General features: G+C 45.3%; 2 protein-coding genes across 2 annotated transcripts; both read left to right on the top strand.

The window, feature by feature from the left end:
* Position 1: 1 nt before the first annotated feature.
* LOC124139132 (uncharacterized protein PF3D7_1120000-like) lies at positions 2–2,780 on the top strand. Its single transcript, XM_046506163.2, has 3 exons — positions 2–8; positions 1,152–1,784; positions 2,356–2,780. The coding sequence occupies exons 1-3, from the start codon at positions 2–4 to the stop codon at positions 2,778–2,780; spliced, it is 1,065 nt and encodes a 354-aa protein (XP_046362119.2).
* A 554-nt stretch (positions 2,781–3,334) lies between these two features.
* LOC124139131 lies at positions 3,335–8,372 on the top strand. The gene is made up of 5 exons (XM_046506162.2): positions 3,335–3,497; positions 4,010–4,450; positions 5,212–5,492; positions 5,989–6,174; positions 6,962–8,372. The coding sequence occupies exons 1-5, from the start codon at positions 3,395–3,397 to the stop codon at positions 7,118–7,120; spliced, it is 1,170 nt and encodes a 389-aa protein (XP_046362118.2). The 5' UTR covers positions 3,335–3,394; the 3' UTR covers positions 7,121–8,372.
* Positions 8,373–17,161: the final 8,789 nt, after the last annotated feature.

The following is a 17,161-nucleotide window of genomic DNA, read 5'->3' as shown; positions in this document are numbered from 1 at the left end:
GATGAAGAGTGAGTGAATGTGTTCGGTGTTTACGCAGGTTTCAACAGGTTTGTTTCAGTTATATCAAAACCTTCTGTGAGAGGAAAGTCGAACGTGACACAAGTCAAACGTGACACAAGTCAAACGTGACACAAGTCAAACGTGACACAAGTCGAACGCGTTTATCTCTTTGATGAAACCTCTATGGTGCAAACAAACCAAGGGTCACAATCGGTGCAAATATGAGATCCGAACCCACGATCACCGGATCCTGGTATGTGTAAGAGACACAACTCCACAAGGGAATGTGTGGCGCGAAAAACAAATGTCTACTTCTCGGTTGATCTTTCCCCCGTTTTATCATTTTCAAGAGACACAGACGAAACCTTGAAAACTATATCCGTGTTTAATTCCCTCTTGTGTTAAGGCATGTGCAATGTGAACAAGCATGCTGAATAAAAAACACTGATAAAACACCCTTCACTTAGGACAGAGATAGTGGACAGACATCTTTACCTATATATTATGTATAAAGATATACTAAATATAAATAAACCAAACATATGAGCCATGCAATGCCGCACAATCAACCAAGTCACCGAGCCTTACCACCAGACCCCCTTCATTGTTGTAAAACAAGCATAGGTTGCAGGGGACCAATTCTATCCAACACAACAGGTACATGAGAGAGTACATAAATGTGTGAACTATGTCTTTTCTTGAGAAATTCTATGTTTCCCCTGAATAATCAATGCATAATGTGGCTAAGGCAGTGCTTCAGTTACATCATAGCCAGGAACTCCATGAATTGGCGATCCTTGGAATGCTTCAAACTTATCCTCACTCTGGGTTTCTTGTTAGAATATGTTTCCAGACAATGTTTCAAGACTTGCAATTTGGTTATTAATTTAGTAGCCGAACAATCGTATATTTACTCACCACACATTTGTTTCAGTATTTCACATGCCCAGTATGTTGTTTTGTATAAATCCCGAGGCAATTGTTTGAGTATTTTGAAAATAATCGCGCATTACTCTCAAACACTGCATCCCTTCAGACTGAATGGCCCCGAAGCTGTCTGTGTTGTCGACTGATGAAGGTGTCACTAGAGTAAGCGTGGTAGTCAGATATATTTGAGCAAAGTCATTTCAACGACGATTGTGTGTTTTTAGATAACCCGAAGGAGGAAATCAAGAAACAGATGAATGTTGCCATGGTGACACGGGATGAGGTGAAACAAGTCAAGGCAAAAAAAGACATAAACGTGTTGGCTAAAAGTACAAAGTCCTCTCAAAAAGACAAGATTCCACGTGACAAGAAATCATCTAAGAAGACACAAAATAGTCAAAATAAAAAGACTAATGCCAAGAAGGAAGTGCCTCGAGATACCAATACACCATACAATGAGAAGAAAACGTACCAAAGTGGCAAGACACCACGTGGTTTAACGACAGTAACTGACGATGCATATGATGTTCCTATCCCTCATGATAATGCTGTGGTCTTGTCTGTTGCGGCGACGCCACATGTTGAGGAAGAACGGGCCAACAAAGCTAAAGAAGGCACTAAGAAGGTGGTTAAGAGCACAAAGTCACATGGAAAAGGAAAGAATCTCGATGACAAGAACTCATCCAAGAAGTCATCACGTGATGTCAGTAAGAATATTGGCGCCAAGACATCACAACCGGAAGTGACGAAGGTCATGATAGATGAAGTGGACGCCCAGGAAAAGGAAAGGTCTGAGTTAGCCAAGGAGGAGCCTGTACCTGCAGAACAAGGATTACAGATAATCAACGCCAGGAAAGGTTTGTATTTTTTCAGGAATTCTATGTTTTATACTAAATGAGCCATTGATTATGTGAAATAAGTAATGATACATCATGACAGCTGTGAGAAGGGTCTCAGGTGCCACCTTCGAATACTTAACATTTTGCTTAACCCACTGTTCTTCATCTTGGATATTTGTTGTTGACTGAATATGATTACTTGAAAATTCTTCAAGATATGCAATGTCTTTCTGAAAGGAGTGGAATATAATGTTTGAAATAAACCTATCTTCAGGACATTTTTTTTAATATATGCATTTCCATTCATATATAATTCACCATTATTTTGCTTTTTATGCTGAATGGAATCTGTTTCGGCAGACAATCGAGACTGGCGTTGACGTTACGATAAAACCTAAGACAAAATGTGTTTTTTTCTGTATTAAATGGAGTAAATAACTTTCTACACAAAAAACAAACGTCAAGCACCATCCCAACGGATTTCACCCATTCAGAATATCAACTAGTTGGCCCTGAGTATGTCATGTGCTTGAAATTTGAGTCGGCTATCGATAAAATAATTACAAAGATGATTTGCTGTTGCTCCTAGATAAATCAAAGGAGCAAATCAAGAGTGTTGCCATGGTGAAACGGGATGAGGAGGAACGAGTCAAAGCTAAAGAAGATATTAAGAAGGTGGCTAAGAGTACAAAGTCACATGGCAAAGGAAAGAATGCCCATAACAAGAACTCATCCAAGAAGACATCACGTGGCGTAAGTAAGAATATTGATGTCAGGACATCACGTACTAAGAAGGAAAGGCCCAGAGATGACAACACAGCACATGAAGTAACGACAGCAATTGACGAAAAAAATATTGCTGAAAGAATGAACATTGACAAAACCACCCCAGTGATAAAGGTAATGAGTGATGAAGTAGACGTCAAAGAGAAGACAAGAAAAGAGATAGCCAAGGACAAACATGCAGAGCAAGAATTACAGATCATCAATGTCAGGAATGGTATGTATATCTAAAAGAATTCTGTTTTATGCCGCAAATAAGCACTGCATAAGTGTGCCATGATTAATGCTGCAGTTTATTATGGCAAGGGACATGGTGTCACCTTTAAATGCTTTACATGTTTATTAACCCATTAATTACTCTGGGGCTTTGTAATTCTCACATGCCCACCATTTCAAATTGTCTGTGCCTAGGCATCTAAAATGTAATTAAAGTAGCCATTAGTTAAAGTTGAACAAAATCATCCGAACTGTTATTTTTTGTTTGTTTAGATAAACCAGGGAAGGAAGTCATGAAGGACAAGGCTGATAGTATTAAGTCACATCACGAAGAGAAGATTCCTGGCAGCCAAATAAAATCTGACAAAACATCACAGAATACCAACTCCAAGAGACAAATTGACAAGAAGAAAACGACCAGACATGACATCTCACATGATAAAGAAGAAGAACGTCTCCCTCCAACACAGGAGGAGGAGGAAGAGGAGGAGGAGGAGGAAGAGGAGGAGGAAGAGGAAGAGGAGGAGGAGGAGGAGGAGGAGGAGGAGGAGGAGGAGGATAACATCAAAGAAACAGACGACACTTTTGATACTACAAAATCAAAAGAGGAACCAGGAGCTAAAAAGGGCATGATTAATGAAGTGAATGCCCAAGGGAAGAAACGGGCTGAGATAGCCAAAGGGGGACCTGCGACTGCAGAGCCAAAATTACAGACCATCAAAGTGAAAAAGGGTTTGTATTTCTTTCTACGTTTATCGTGAATAAACAATGCATTGTGTGAAATACGTAAAGTATTGCAAGGAGTACTATTAATATGTTGTTTGTTGTCACATTTGAACATGTAACAGTTTTGTTGAGAAAATGTCCTTAATCTGGGACCTATTTCAGAGAATGAATCTTTTCCTGTCATTGCATCAAGACATCGACTATTTTAATTGAAAGTCTATTTTTTTTGTTCACTTCACATTTTCGTCAGGACATCCAGCACATCCAAAACATATGTTTTCTTGTCTGTGTTAAACCTGAAGCAGAAGTAAGTCTTTCTTATATTTTCTGCAACAAAGTATTAAAAAGAAACTAGCCCCGCTGTCAGACACCCACTCCACACAGCCATACACTCCCACACATCACACACACACAGAATATCAAACGGTTGTTCATGTAGTGGACTGGTGTGGGTGTGGATTAGGAGTCAGATATATCATTGCTCAAAATCAACGAAAGATGATTATTTTTGTATTTAGATGCACCAACGCAGGAAATTAAGAATGTTGCCATGGTGACACAGGATGAGGAGGAACGTATCAAAGCTGAGGAAAACATGATGGATGTGGGTGAAAACGAGAATACCATCGTCAAGACTCCACTTGACGAGAAGAAAACGCCCAGTGATGACAAGACCCTGCAAGATGTAAAGATAGTTATTGACGATGCAAAAAACCCTGGAAGAGTCAAACTTGACAAAATCATCCAAAGTGACAAAGAAGGAGAAGGTTTCCTTACCCCTAATGGCAATGCTGTGCTCCCGTCCATCTCAGTTACGCCGCATCTACCGAAACAGGAACAGGAAGTGATAAAGGGCAGCATCGATGATGTGGTCACCCAGAGGAAGGAAAGGGCTGACCAAGCCGAAGTGGAACTTGCCCTTGCAGAACAAGCATTACAGATTATCAAAGTCAGAAAAGGTGTGTATCTCTTAGAAATTCTACATTTTATAATAAGCCAGCAAGGGTGGAATTACATGATACCAGGGAAGATCTGTCTCCAATGTAACATTCGAACGCTAAACAGTTTGGTTAACCAAATGTCCTTTTCCTGAACAATTGAAACAGCATATACAATATCATGCTTATGTTTGATATGTGCTACTTTACGCGTGTTACTGCCAGAAGATCCAGCTGCAATTATACAACAAGAAAGTATAATTAAATGAAAACAAGCTAAGGAACGCTCCATCCCATCAGTTGTGATGAATAGATCAAAGATTCAAGATGTTAATTAGATTCAAGGCTATATAAATATGACCCATATTACATGAAATTAAATTAATGTAATGGCTCGCTTATATATCAGCATTGGATCACGAAGGGCATGTTTTGGCAGAACAAGGTACTGATAATGATATGGGTCCTTATTTGCCCATTGTCATTCAAACAATCTTGGATGAGAGTATATTGGCATTTGAAAACATGCACGTTTTAGGCTTACTCACTCATTCAAAAAAGAAACGTGTTGGTTCTCGATTCTTTGTAAATTTTAATATAGCGATATGAAAAGGCCCCTGATAATGCTTCGTCTTTAATTTTTCTGTGCGTCTGAGACCTGCATCACTTCGGGCTTTCCTCCCAAATTAAGTTGACACGCCGTGATATAACTGGAATAAAGTTAAAAGTGGCGTTAAACCCAACTCACTCACTCACTCACTCCTTTTTCTGTGTGTCGTCAGCGTTAACTGAAGCTATTGAAGCACGTAACTCGAAGCGCCTCATAGCGATCACACAAGTGGTACGAGACAAGAACTATGAGTTTGCCATGAAGGACGAGATGAGGAAGGCCAGGAATCTGATGGAGAGGCTCCAGCACATCCGGAAACTGTGGCACGCCGTTCTGGAGCTGGACCATAACACTGTGGCAGAGGTGAAAGGATACGCCGCCCCTCCTCCTGCAGTCAGCAAGGTGCTCAGTGCAACGCTACTCATACTGGGGCATTACGTGGAAGAGACCAAGGTATGGGGCTTATAGATTAGAGTCACATTAAATAATGTGACTCTAGGGTGAAGGTAATGATATCCTTTTATATACATTGCCATTAAGATGTGGAGGACGCATTTCCACTTACCAAAGTAACTGAAATAATCTCGTATGAATATGTTAGTTTACTGACTTCAACCGAAGACACATGTCTCCTTAACCCTGTTTCAATTCCCGAAATAAGTACAATGTGGGAAACCCATAAGGGGCGGTGGTGTAGCTTATTGACCAAAGCCTTGGCTAGTCACACGTGGCCAGGATTCGATTTCCCACATGTGTGAAGACCTCTCTTGGTGCCAACCGCTGGTTACCTCTAAACGCTGCGTCATATAGACATCACTCACTCACCTTGTGTCCCAAAGCGTCACAACCAAATTCCCACCCACTTACTCACGTAGGTCTCCCGTTGGAATAATCTGTATAGAACAACGGCATGACGCCATACTAGTTCATGTGTTCACGCACCTTGCAGGAGTGGATCAAGGTACAGAACATCTTAAGCAGGACGGGGAAGCAGTCTCTGCTGCAGCGTGTGGGGAGGTTTGACATCGACAAAGTTGATCCTGGTATGGCCATGGGGGCCAAGGAGATCCTCAAGGACCTGACCCTCCAACAGGTCCGAGTGGTCAGTGCTGGAGCGGCCACCTTCTATGTCTGGGTGAGTTGGCACGTGTGGTCTCTTGGTGAATCAGTTCTATGTGATAATTGTAGGGCCACCTTTTATGTCTGGGTGAGTTGGCAAGTGGGGCCTCTTGGTGAATCAGTTCTATGTGATAATTGTAGGGTCAGCTTTTATGTCTGGGTGAGTTGGCATGTAGGAATTTCTATCTCTATCTGACAATGTTCTGGGTGGTCAGTGTGTGCGCGTTCAGAGTCTGTGTACGTGAATTGGCCTGGGTGATCAGTGTGCGCGCGTTCAGAGTCTGTGTACGTGAATTGGCCTGGGTGATCAGTGTGTGCGCGTTCAGCGTCTGTGTACGTGAATTGGCCTGGGTGGTCAGTGTGTGCGCGTTCAGCGTCTGTGGACGTGAATTGGCCTGGGTGGTCAGTGTGTGCGCGTTCAGCGTCTGTGTACGTGAATTGGCCTGGGTGGTCAGTGTGTGCGCGTTTAGCGTCTGTGTACGTGAATTGGTCTGGGTGGTCAGTGTGTGCGCGTTCAGTGTCTGTGATGGGTCAGTGCAGGTAAAGCCAGGTTCTATTTCTGGGTTTGTATCAATCTCTATCTGACGACGTTTTTATAAGACCAATTCCGGATTTACGAATCACTGAGTATTGCAAAACCCTTTGCAATATCCTTTGTATACCAGAGGATATCAATCGAAAAGCGGGGCTGCCGGACCTACCGGGTTCAGATTTACGGATTTCAGCCATTCGCATTCAAATATGTGGCGATTCAGTAGTTTAATGCCTAAAAATAGGATAATCGGTTTGTTTTTCCCTTTCAGACAAAGGGGTTGATTAATGAGATTGAGACGCGCATGGGTGAGGACATCCTAAACACAAGGCCCAAAACCAGAAGGCCCCGCAAAAACTGGGAACTGGCGCGATCGCGAGCTCTGGAAAAACAGGGCAAGTTATCTACCTTGATAAGCGTGGAATTGTAACGGCTTACTTGTCACACTATCCTTAACCATGCTACCTCCAATGAAATAATGCTCATACGTTTAACAATGCGATCTCAGCGTTTCAATGAAGTTATAGTTTATTGTGAATTTATTGTATTGTTACCTTATCATACCTACAAACATCGTATCAAATATCATACCTTTCCTGGTGAGTGTATAACATCAATAAACAGATCAGAATAAACAGAATATCATTTACAAGCAATAAGAAACAATAGATACACAGTTCTTTGCCATTACCTTCTTAGATATGGAAGTTTTACGAATGCTTCCAGCAGTGCTGATTTCTCACCAGACACTTAGTTCTTCATAGCTATGTGGTCCAACGACTTGTCACACAATATCCAAATGTTCAACATTGTACATTCACGAGCGTGAAAACAAGGGTTTAACATGAGAAATATTTGCATGCATTAATCCGTCCATAAATATTTTGTTATATGCCAACTGTGATATTTTGTTGACTATTTTCTACTTTTGTACCAATACCTTGTTAAATTTAAAAACTATATACATGTAAATGAATGTGCGCATAATAACCCCTGTTGTTACTGTTTTATGTTTGTAATTAATGTGTAATGGACATCAATTGTCAGTACATCCAAGTAGTTTCCTATACAGTAAAATACGTTTATAACGAACATGCTTATAACGAACTGACGGATATAACGAACTTTATTTTTGGTCCCGGCCATTTGCTGTATAGATGTTGTATATATGCTTATAACGAACTACGGTTATAACAAACCAAAATTAGTGGTCCATTTGAGTTCGTTATAACCGTAGTTTACTGTACCCTGACATACCCGTTTCACTGTACGTTTGGTCACGTTTGTTATAACTGATGACTTTGCTTCCTGTATCATGCTATGTGTTGCATATATGCAAATACATCTTTCAAGATTTTGCATATTTTGTCCTGTGATACCAGGGTCAGGTAATTATCCTCTGTCACTCCTATCTCATGACATATTTCTCAAGATATTAAACAGCGCAGAATGCTTAGAAGGGTATAATGTGTACAACTCTCAATCGAAAATAATTGTATAATGATTAAAATTTAATGTGTGAGCAAATTTTGTTAGTTTATCATAATTAAAAAAACCAGGTTTGATTGTTCTGGTCCTTGTTATTTACCTGTTGTACACACAAGATACACATGTAGTGACAAATCTAACTTTCGCACTCCCCCAATTCATATTCCGAGTTTGGATAAGCCATTGAACTTGTTTTGTGATTGAGTTATCATCAGTTGTCTGGAATAAATTTCAAAGAGCGTCATACGACTCTTCCTCAAAAGTTGTTTGATTAAGATTAACATATCTAATGTGGAGGACATTTCCAAATTTGAAGTATCAGTGACAAACATGACGTCCGATGCAATTACCTATTTTGACTTGTACATGTACCATATGTCCCCGTGTTTTGTTAGGCGAACAGTTGACTTGCCTGTGCATGTGTTTGGGACGGGGGCCACCGGTGGGGCAGCTTACGCTCACCTTTTCGCAAACACCTTGTATCATCACTATTTGATAGTGATTCATAACCACATAGTCGCAGCCGTACAATGGACTCTGCAGTGAGTGAGTGAGTGAGTGAGTGAGTGTTCTCTAACGCCTGGAACTAATCGACTCTGGCCTAAACAAACCAGTGATTAACAGTATGAACAGGGAATCATTCCGTGGGGCCAGGGCACCATTAGACGGGTCATACCTTGTAACCAAACATTTCAAATGTTACGGCAAACACTTGTTTTAAGAACTGTCCCCAAGCCGTACCTAGGGGAGTAACGTACATGGGGACCCCGCACCCCCGACTCACCCTACTACTTCCTGAGGTCAAGCAGATTTAGAGAATGAATTGTAACGCGGTTTGAGACAGTATTCCAGTCAGCGCAATGCCAAATCGTGTGCGTTTTGTGAAATATGACATATGCACAGAGCTGACATACCAAGGCAAGTCTCAGATCCCAACCCAAGGTCAGCAAATCTGGGCCATTCGTCACCACTCGCCCCTTTCCGTAACCTGCAAGAAGACTCGTCCCCCTATCGATGAATGTAATGTGCCTAAATACGACAAACCAATCAGAATGCGCGTATGATTTCAAGTTCTACGTCAAAAAATCCCTCAGAAATAAGTTTTGATTTTACATATGTCTTCCATCTAAAAATATGTCCAAGACACAGTAAAATGTGTTCAATCATGCTGTATAATTCCGCATGTACTGATGTGCTTTAAATTGCATCTGAAATATATATAATATATGGGGAAATATATGTGAACCATTACGCAACGAGTTGACAATTGGACATGAGAGGGGCCCGAGCATTCGTGACCAACTCGTGTTGTTCCGGGACAAGCCGAATAGGTTACGGAAAGGGGCGAGTGATGACGAATGGGTCGTATTTTCGCCCATGACACGAGTTGGTCATGAATGAATCTGGGCACGTCTAAGGGGCGCAACTCTGTAAAGCACGGTTCGGCTTTTCCTCGGTTGATCTTGCTTCCGTATGAAGTTCTCAAGTTCAAGAGAATCCAAAGAGGCGTAGTAAAATGTTCTCGTTATTTGTCTGTGCGTGCCAAAGTTGAATGTTAACACTGATTAACCCACCCTTACTGAGGACATACCTAGTGTGCAGCAATCTGATTGGCAGTTTGTGCATATAGTATCTAAGGTTCCACCACAGGAAACCACAGGAACGCTACGTCTGAAGGAAGTTCATCCAGCTTGAGACATAGGATGTAGATTTAACACAGATGCACTCTTTACGAGCGTATGGCAATCTTGTCAAGTCTCCATCTCTGCGTTTGCTCACACAATTAAGTTAGCTAAGGTATTCCCTTTTGTGAATTTCAAATGTCCAAGAGCAGAGCTTCCATTTCTTGTTTCGTCAAAAATTGATTCTACATTAAAGTTATTTGATTGATAACTGCCAAAGCGTGCTGCTTCTCTGTGGAAGGTATGCTGGTAAAGTAGCAAGTCCATTAATAAACAAAATAAACAAATAGTCTGACTGTGGTGAAGTACGAGTGACAGTGTTACTTGTCATGCAGAGTTGTGTTCATTAAAATACCGACGGTGGGGTTGGGGTTGGGGTTGGGGTTGGGGGTGGTTGTGGTGGTGGTGGTTGGGGGTTGGGGGTTGGGTGGGGCAGGGGGTGGGGCAGGGGTGGTGGTGGGGGTGGGGGTGGGGGTGGTGGGGGGTCTGGGTTCACATCTGATGACACTTTGTATGGGCATTGCCTACCATGATAACATGTTGATTTAGTTGTTGAAGAAAAATTAATAATTGTTTATATATAGTGTTTGTGATTCTTTGTGTAGGCTTCATGTTACCAGTATCCAGTGAGGTTGATATCAAGTGTTAACTCCAAGGGCGTGGCCATAACAAAATGGCGGACAGGCTAGATTTCTATGTCAACAAGGAGCCACGGCCCCCGTGTGGTTAACAACGTTATGTTTAGGGTATCGTTGTTAGCAACCGTTGAAATCTGTATCGGGGATTCACCACATTGTGAGTTCTGTTAAATATATGAATGATACTTGTTTGTTTTGTTGTGAAGGGTTGGGTCCTAAAGGCGAGCCAGAATCGTGGGTTCGAATCCCGGTTCAATATGATAATGTTTCTAGTTTTGTCATACCCGTGCTCGTGGGTTTCACCAACGTGGTAAACGTCTAGGACCAACATACCCTCGGGTTTTCCTTCACATCAAGCAGACACGCTCGAACTAAAATCCTTTTAAAACCCAACTGTCACACCCATTTTAAGTCCCCATATGCATTCCGAAGCAGACCGCCCAGCACCGCGTGCTCAAAATGGTAGCTGACTAAAATTAATTTTCAGATGGGTGTGTCCATCTTGTCTGATTTGGCTTCCGTACCCGTCTCGTTGCTGAACTAACCTACTGGGACCCCCTTGTTACAGACCCTGATTAATGTGTTCTATTGCGAGGGAGTAAAAAACGCTCCCACGGTCGCCCTTACCAAGTGTCTTGTTTGTTGTTTGACATCACACTCGAGTCTAAACCAGGCAATCGAGTGATCGATATTGTGAGCAAAGAACCCCGGGTTACGAGGACACGCTGTCAACCAAATTACCGAATCGTCCGATCTTACGATCAGCACTTTCTGGAGCCCTCCGAAGTGACCCGTTGAATGTGTGTCAAACCATGAGTCGTTTTCTTTGGTATCAAAATGTATAGACACTGCCCTCATTCCTTCTTTTGCACCCGGAGACCAAGTCCTGCAAACATACGTTATAGAGGCCACACATCAAGGCGTCGACAAACACATAATGTTTTGTGTATAACCCCTTTGGAAGAACATTTTTACATGTATTGTCCTCGACGTGAGTTTGTTGATACATCCGCGGTTGTTGGAACTTGTCACCTCATCAGTGATGCAGATACTGAAGCAATGTTTGCAGGGGTGTATTGCTTATAGCTGCTGTGTGTACACTTAGATGTAAGGAACAGCTCATCAATGCTGCAGAAAGTGAAGTGTTTGCACTGACTACATTGAGGGCTACTCAAATCGCCTACAGCAGTTGAGCGGTGGGAGTTGTTCAGAAAATGGAAGTATTTACGTTCTTGTACAGACATGTGGAAGTACGTGATAATACACTGTATACAGAGGAGGTGAAGAAATGATTTAACTGTGGTGTGCTTGAAAGACATACCTTCACAGGAGGTGGGGTGAGGTGAAATGGACTTTAACACTACGTTCAAGATAATTGCATTTTTAGCCGACCAGTCCTTATTTTATCTCTTAATGCCGACGCACGGCAGGGTAACAATAAGTACCATCTTATGCGGGTTTTGATACAGCGTGACCGGGTCTCGAACCACCGACCTTCCGCTCTCCGGGCGGACGTTATGCACCACGGAGGCGATCACCTCAAACAAGATACGAGACAACATGTGCGTGTGGCCCGTGAAGATCCGGGGTAGAATTGGTCTTCAGCAACCCATGCTTGCCGTAAAAGGCGACTATGCTTGTCGAAAGAGGCGTCTGACGGGATCGGATGGTCAGGTTCAATGACTTGGTTGATGCAATCGTATCCCAATTGCGTTGATCGATGCTCGTTATGTTAATCACTGGATTGTCTGGTCCAGATTCGGTTTACAGACGGCCGTCATATGGCTGGAATATTGCTGAGTTCGGCGTTAAACAAACAAACAAACAACATGTGCGTATATCAAAGTACCGTTTAACATCCACATTCTGTATGGATAAAAAATTGACAGAGACACGGTGGCATCCTTTGTATGACAAGTTGAACTGTCATCACATGACATCGACCCCGATCGAAACTATCGTTAGTTAAAATCATAAACATATTACTCACAGATATAGTAAATTCCTTTTTGAATGAGAAACAAATAACTTTTCATGTATAACAGGTTGTAATTATAGCTGTCCCTTAACCCGCTAACAGCTTCTCTAACAAGATCATAAGCCTAGGTAATGGCGGACGTGTTCGGCTGAACTGAACTGAGTGAGTTGGGTTTGACGCCGCTTTTAACAGCATTCCAGTTATATCACGGCGTATGAGCTTAATGTGGGAGGAAAGCCCGAAGTGATGCAAGTCTCAGACGTTAAATACTTTGGTGAAACCCACGAGCACGGCTATATGGTGCTGACAACACATAACATAATCGGGGCGAACCGGGATTCGAACCCACGACCATAGGTGTCTGGCCTTCCCAAGGGACGCAACTCTGCATTGCCTCACACGACTGGGCCACCCATGCCCCTGGACAGAACTGAAGTGAATATTATATATTTTGCATACAAAAGTGTTAACTTTGTTTGTTGCTTGCCACCAGTGGCGTGTAAACAAACCAGACAAACAAGTGATAGACCAGAATATCCAGTGACACGACGGCGCATGTACTGATATTGTTGAAACTAATAACGATAAGGAAGAGAACTAATGGATGTCAACTTCTTTTTTTATGAGGAACACAACGTTTCGGGGTAAATGCTTACTCCTTCAACGTATACTCCGAAACATTGTGTTGCACATAATAAAGAAGTTGACATCCATACATTCTCTTCCTCATGTGTATCACTTCTAAATGCCTTTCAAAGACTTAAAAACGATAAGTTAAGTTTGAATTACGTCTTCTGTTTGCAAGTGCAGAGATTCTGCTGCTTTTAAAGTGCATATATCATGAATATGAGTAATATAAGTTTCTTTCATCAATATGTAGCCAGTGTGATGTACAATACGAAATCGTGAACGGAGGCTTGGTTGCTCGGGTGCTCACGTAGGAGCGGGCTTGTTGTGTGATGAGTGAGTGAGTGAGTGAGTGAGTTGGGTTTAACGCCGCTTTTAACAGTATTCCAGTTATATCGCGGCGTGTCAGCTTAATGTTGGAGGAAAGCCCGAAGTGATGCAGGTCTCTGACGTTTACCACTTCGGTGAAACCCATGAGCACGGGTATGGTGCTGACAAACCTAGAAACATAATCGGGGCCAACCGGGATTCGAACCCACAATCATAGGTTTCTGGCGTGCCCAAGGGACGCAACTCTGCACAGCGAATCGCGGCGCCTTAGACGACTGGGCCACCCGCGCCCCCTGTTGTGTAATGAAGCATGTACATTTGGAGGACATCTCCTCAAACACCACCATATATGGAGTCTCTCAACATAAACGCCCCTCATCCGCTGTAGTTTCGTTTCAGCTTTTGAAATTGACAAAAGTAAATACATTTTATTTACACGTCGCTTTCGATGTTTTGAATACAATATTTGCATTAACGATGTTACGATCCATCCAAGTCTGCAAAGCTGTTTTACCCATGAGACTTGCACTTAGTGTAAAGAAAATCGTTTGAGAAATATGTTCGTTTTGCAACACCGTAGAAGCAGTTATAGTGTCTCGTGACAAATATTTCTGTTGTAGTTGATGCAGCATTATTGATATTTGCTGCTAACCTCATAAGAACACTAGGGGACTTCAGTTTACCAGCAGAAACATCGACCCAATTCAAGTAAATATATGACCTCAGCGATCTCATCATAGTATTTTTAGAAGCAAAAACGTGTTTCATAAGCTTGGTTTCAGTTATGTGTGGTTTACTGGAGTTATTAATATTTTTTCTTGCATTTAAGAGATGATTTTGAGACTTAAACCTATGCTTTATTAGGACTATTTAAATTATGCAAACAAAATTCAAAAGCATATAATTAAGTCTTGATTCAATGATAGTGTCATTTCGCCTGGCACAGTTCGTTGAAGTTCTTACGTCTTGTAATATTACAATGAGCGAGTGAGTGAGGTTTTACACCGCTTTTAGTAATATTCCAGCCATATGGGCTTCACACATTGAACCCATGTCGGGAATCGAACCCGGGTCTTCGGCGTGACGAGCGAACGCTTTAACCACTAGGCTACCCGACCACCCCTTGTAATATTACAAAAAGAGCCTGTTTCGGTCTGCCCCTGAGGATATATTGAAAACGAAGATAATTTTCTTATGGCCAGCGTGGTATGAAGTACCTATATTTGAAATGGTTGGCAGCTATTATTTTGGGTGGGGGAGGAACACCTGCAGATGGCGTCACGGACCCTGGTAGGGGAGGAACACCTTCAGATGGAGTGACGGACCCTGGTAGGGGAGGAACACCTACAGATGGCGTCACAGTCCTGGTACGGAGGAGGAACATCCGCAGATGGCGTGACCGACCCTGGTGGGGGAGGAACACCTACAGATGGCGTGACGGACCCTGGTGGGGGAGGAACACCTGCAGATGGCGTGACCGACCCTGGTTGGGGAGGAACACCTGCAGATGGCGTGACCGACCCTGGTTGGGGAGGAACACCTGCAGACGGCGTGACGGACCCTGGTTCGGGAGGAACACCTGCAGATGGTGTGACCGACCCTGGTTGGGGAGGAACACCTGCAGATGGCGTGACGGACCCTGGTGCGGGAGGAACACCTGCAGATGGCGTCACGGACCCTGGTGGGGGAGGAAAACCTACAGATGGCGTGACGGACCCTGGTGGGGGAGGAACACCTGCAGATGGCGTGACAGGCCCTGGTGGGGAGGAGGAACACCTACAGATGGCGTGACGGACCCTGGTGGGGAGGAGGAACACCTGCAGATGGCGTGACGGACCCTGGTGGGGAAGAGGAACACCTGCAGATGGCGTGACGGACCCTGGTGGGGGAGGAACACCTGCAGATGGCGTCACGGACCCTGGTGGGGAGGAGGAACAACTGCAGATGGCGTGACGGACCCTGGTGGGGGAGGAACACCTGCAGATGGCGTCATGGACCCTGGTGGGGGAGGAACACCTGCAGATGGCGTCACGGACCCTGGTGGGGGAGGAACACCTACGGATGGCGTGACGGACCCTGGTGGGGGAGGAACACCTACAGATGGCGTGACAGACCCTGGTGGGAGAGGAACACCTACAGATGGCGTGACGGACCCTGGTGGGGGAGGAACACCTACAGATGGCGTGACGGACCCTGGTGGGGGAGGAACACCTGCAGATGGCGTGACGGACCCTGGTGGGGAGGAGGAACACCTGCAGATGGCGTCACAGACCCTGGTGGGGAGGAGGAACACCTGCAGATGGCGTGACGGACCCTGGTGGGGAGGAGGAACACCTGCAGATGGCGTGACGGACCCTGGTGGGGAGGAGGAACACCTGCAGATGACGTGACGGACCCTGGTGGGGGAGGAACACCTGCAGATGGCGTGACCGACCCTGGTTGGGAGGAGGAACACCTGCAGATGGCGTCACGGACCCTGGTGGGGAGGAGGAACACCTGCAGATGGCGTGACGGACCCTGGTGGGGGAGGAACACCTGCAGATGGCGTGACGGACCCTGGTGGGGGAGGAACACCTGCAGATGGCGTGACGGACCCTGGTGGGGGAGGAACACCTACAGATGGCGTGACGGACCCTGGTGGGGGAGGAACACCTGCAGATGGCGTGACTGACCCTGGTGGGGGAGGAACACCTGCAGATGGCGTCACAGACCCTGGTGGGGAGGAGGAACACCTGCAGATGGCGTGACGGACCCTGGTGGGGAGGAGGAACACCTGCAGATGGCGTGACGGACCCAGGTGGGGGAGGAACACCTACAGATGGCGTCACGGACCCTGGTGGGGGAGGAACACCTACAGATGGCGTGACGGACCCTGGTGGGGAGGAGGAACACCTGCAGATGGCGTCACGGACCCTGGTGGGGAGGAGGAACACCTGCAGATGGCGTCACGGACCCTGGTGGGGGAGGAACACCTGCAGATGGCGTGACGGACCCTGGTGGGGGAGGAACACCTGCAGATGGCGTCATGGACCCTGGTGGGGGAGGAACACCTGCAGATGGCGTCACGGACCCTGGTGGGGGAGGAACACCTGCAGATGGCGTGACTGACCCTGGTAGGGGAGGAACACCTACAGATGGCGTGACGGACCCTGGTGGGGGAGGAAAACCTACAGATGGCGTCACAGACCCTGGTTGGGAGGAACACCTGCAGATGGCGTCATGGACCCTGGTGGGGGAGGAACACCTGCAGATGGCGTCACGGACCCTGGTTCGGGAGGAGGAACACCTACAGATGGCGTGACGGACCCTGTTGGGGGAGGAACACCTGCAGATGGCGTGACGGACCCTGGTGGGGAGGAGGAACACCTGCAGATGGCGTGACGGACCCTGGTGGGGGAGGAACACCTGCAGATGGCGTGACGGACCCTGGTGGGGGAGGAACACCTGCAGATGGCGTCATGGACCCTGGTGGGGGAGGAACACCTGCAGATGGCGTCACGGACCCTGGTGGGGAGGAGGAACACCTACAGATGGCGTGACGGACCCTGGTGGGGGAGGAACACCTGCAGATGGCGTGACGGACCCTGGTGGGGAGGAGGAACACCTGCAGATGGCGTCACGGACCCTGGTGGGGAGGAGGAACACCTGCAGATGGCGTCACGGACCCTGGTGGGGGAGGAACACCTGCAGATGGCGTCATGGACCCTGGTTGGGGAGGAACACCTGCA

This window comes from Haliotis rufescens, unplaced genomic scaffold (genome assembly GCF_023055435.1).
Source record: "Haliotis rufescens isolate VD_foot unplaced genomic scaffold, xgHalRufe1.0.p SCAF_13, whole genome shotgun sequence".
Taxonomy (NCBI): Eukaryota; Metazoa; Mollusca; class Gastropoda; order Lepetellida; family Haliotidae; genus Haliotis; species Haliotis rufescens.
Note: the sequence above shows the minus strand (reverse complement) of the source record. Positions and strands in the feature narration are given on the sequence as shown.

Bases quoted from the DNA above. Each gene is read 5' to 3' on its own strand.
- LOC124139131 (XM_046506162.2), top strand. From the start codon at position 3,395: ATGATTAATGAAGTGAATGCCCAAGGGAAGAAACGGGCTGAGATAGCC. The intron at 4,451-5,211 runs GTGTGTATCTCT...GTGTGTCGTCAG, and splicing joins GATTATCAAAGTCAGAAAAG to CGTTAACTGAAGCTATTGAA. The intron at 5,493-5,988 runs GTATGGGGCTTA...CGCACCTTGCAG, and splicing joins ATTACGTGGAAGAGACCAAG to GAGTGGATCAAGGTACAGAA.
- LOC124139132 (XM_046506163.2), top strand. The intron at 1,785-2,355 runs GTTTGTATTTTT...TGTTGCTCCTAG, and splicing joins GATAATCAACGCCAGGAAAG to ATAAATCAAAGGAGCAAATC.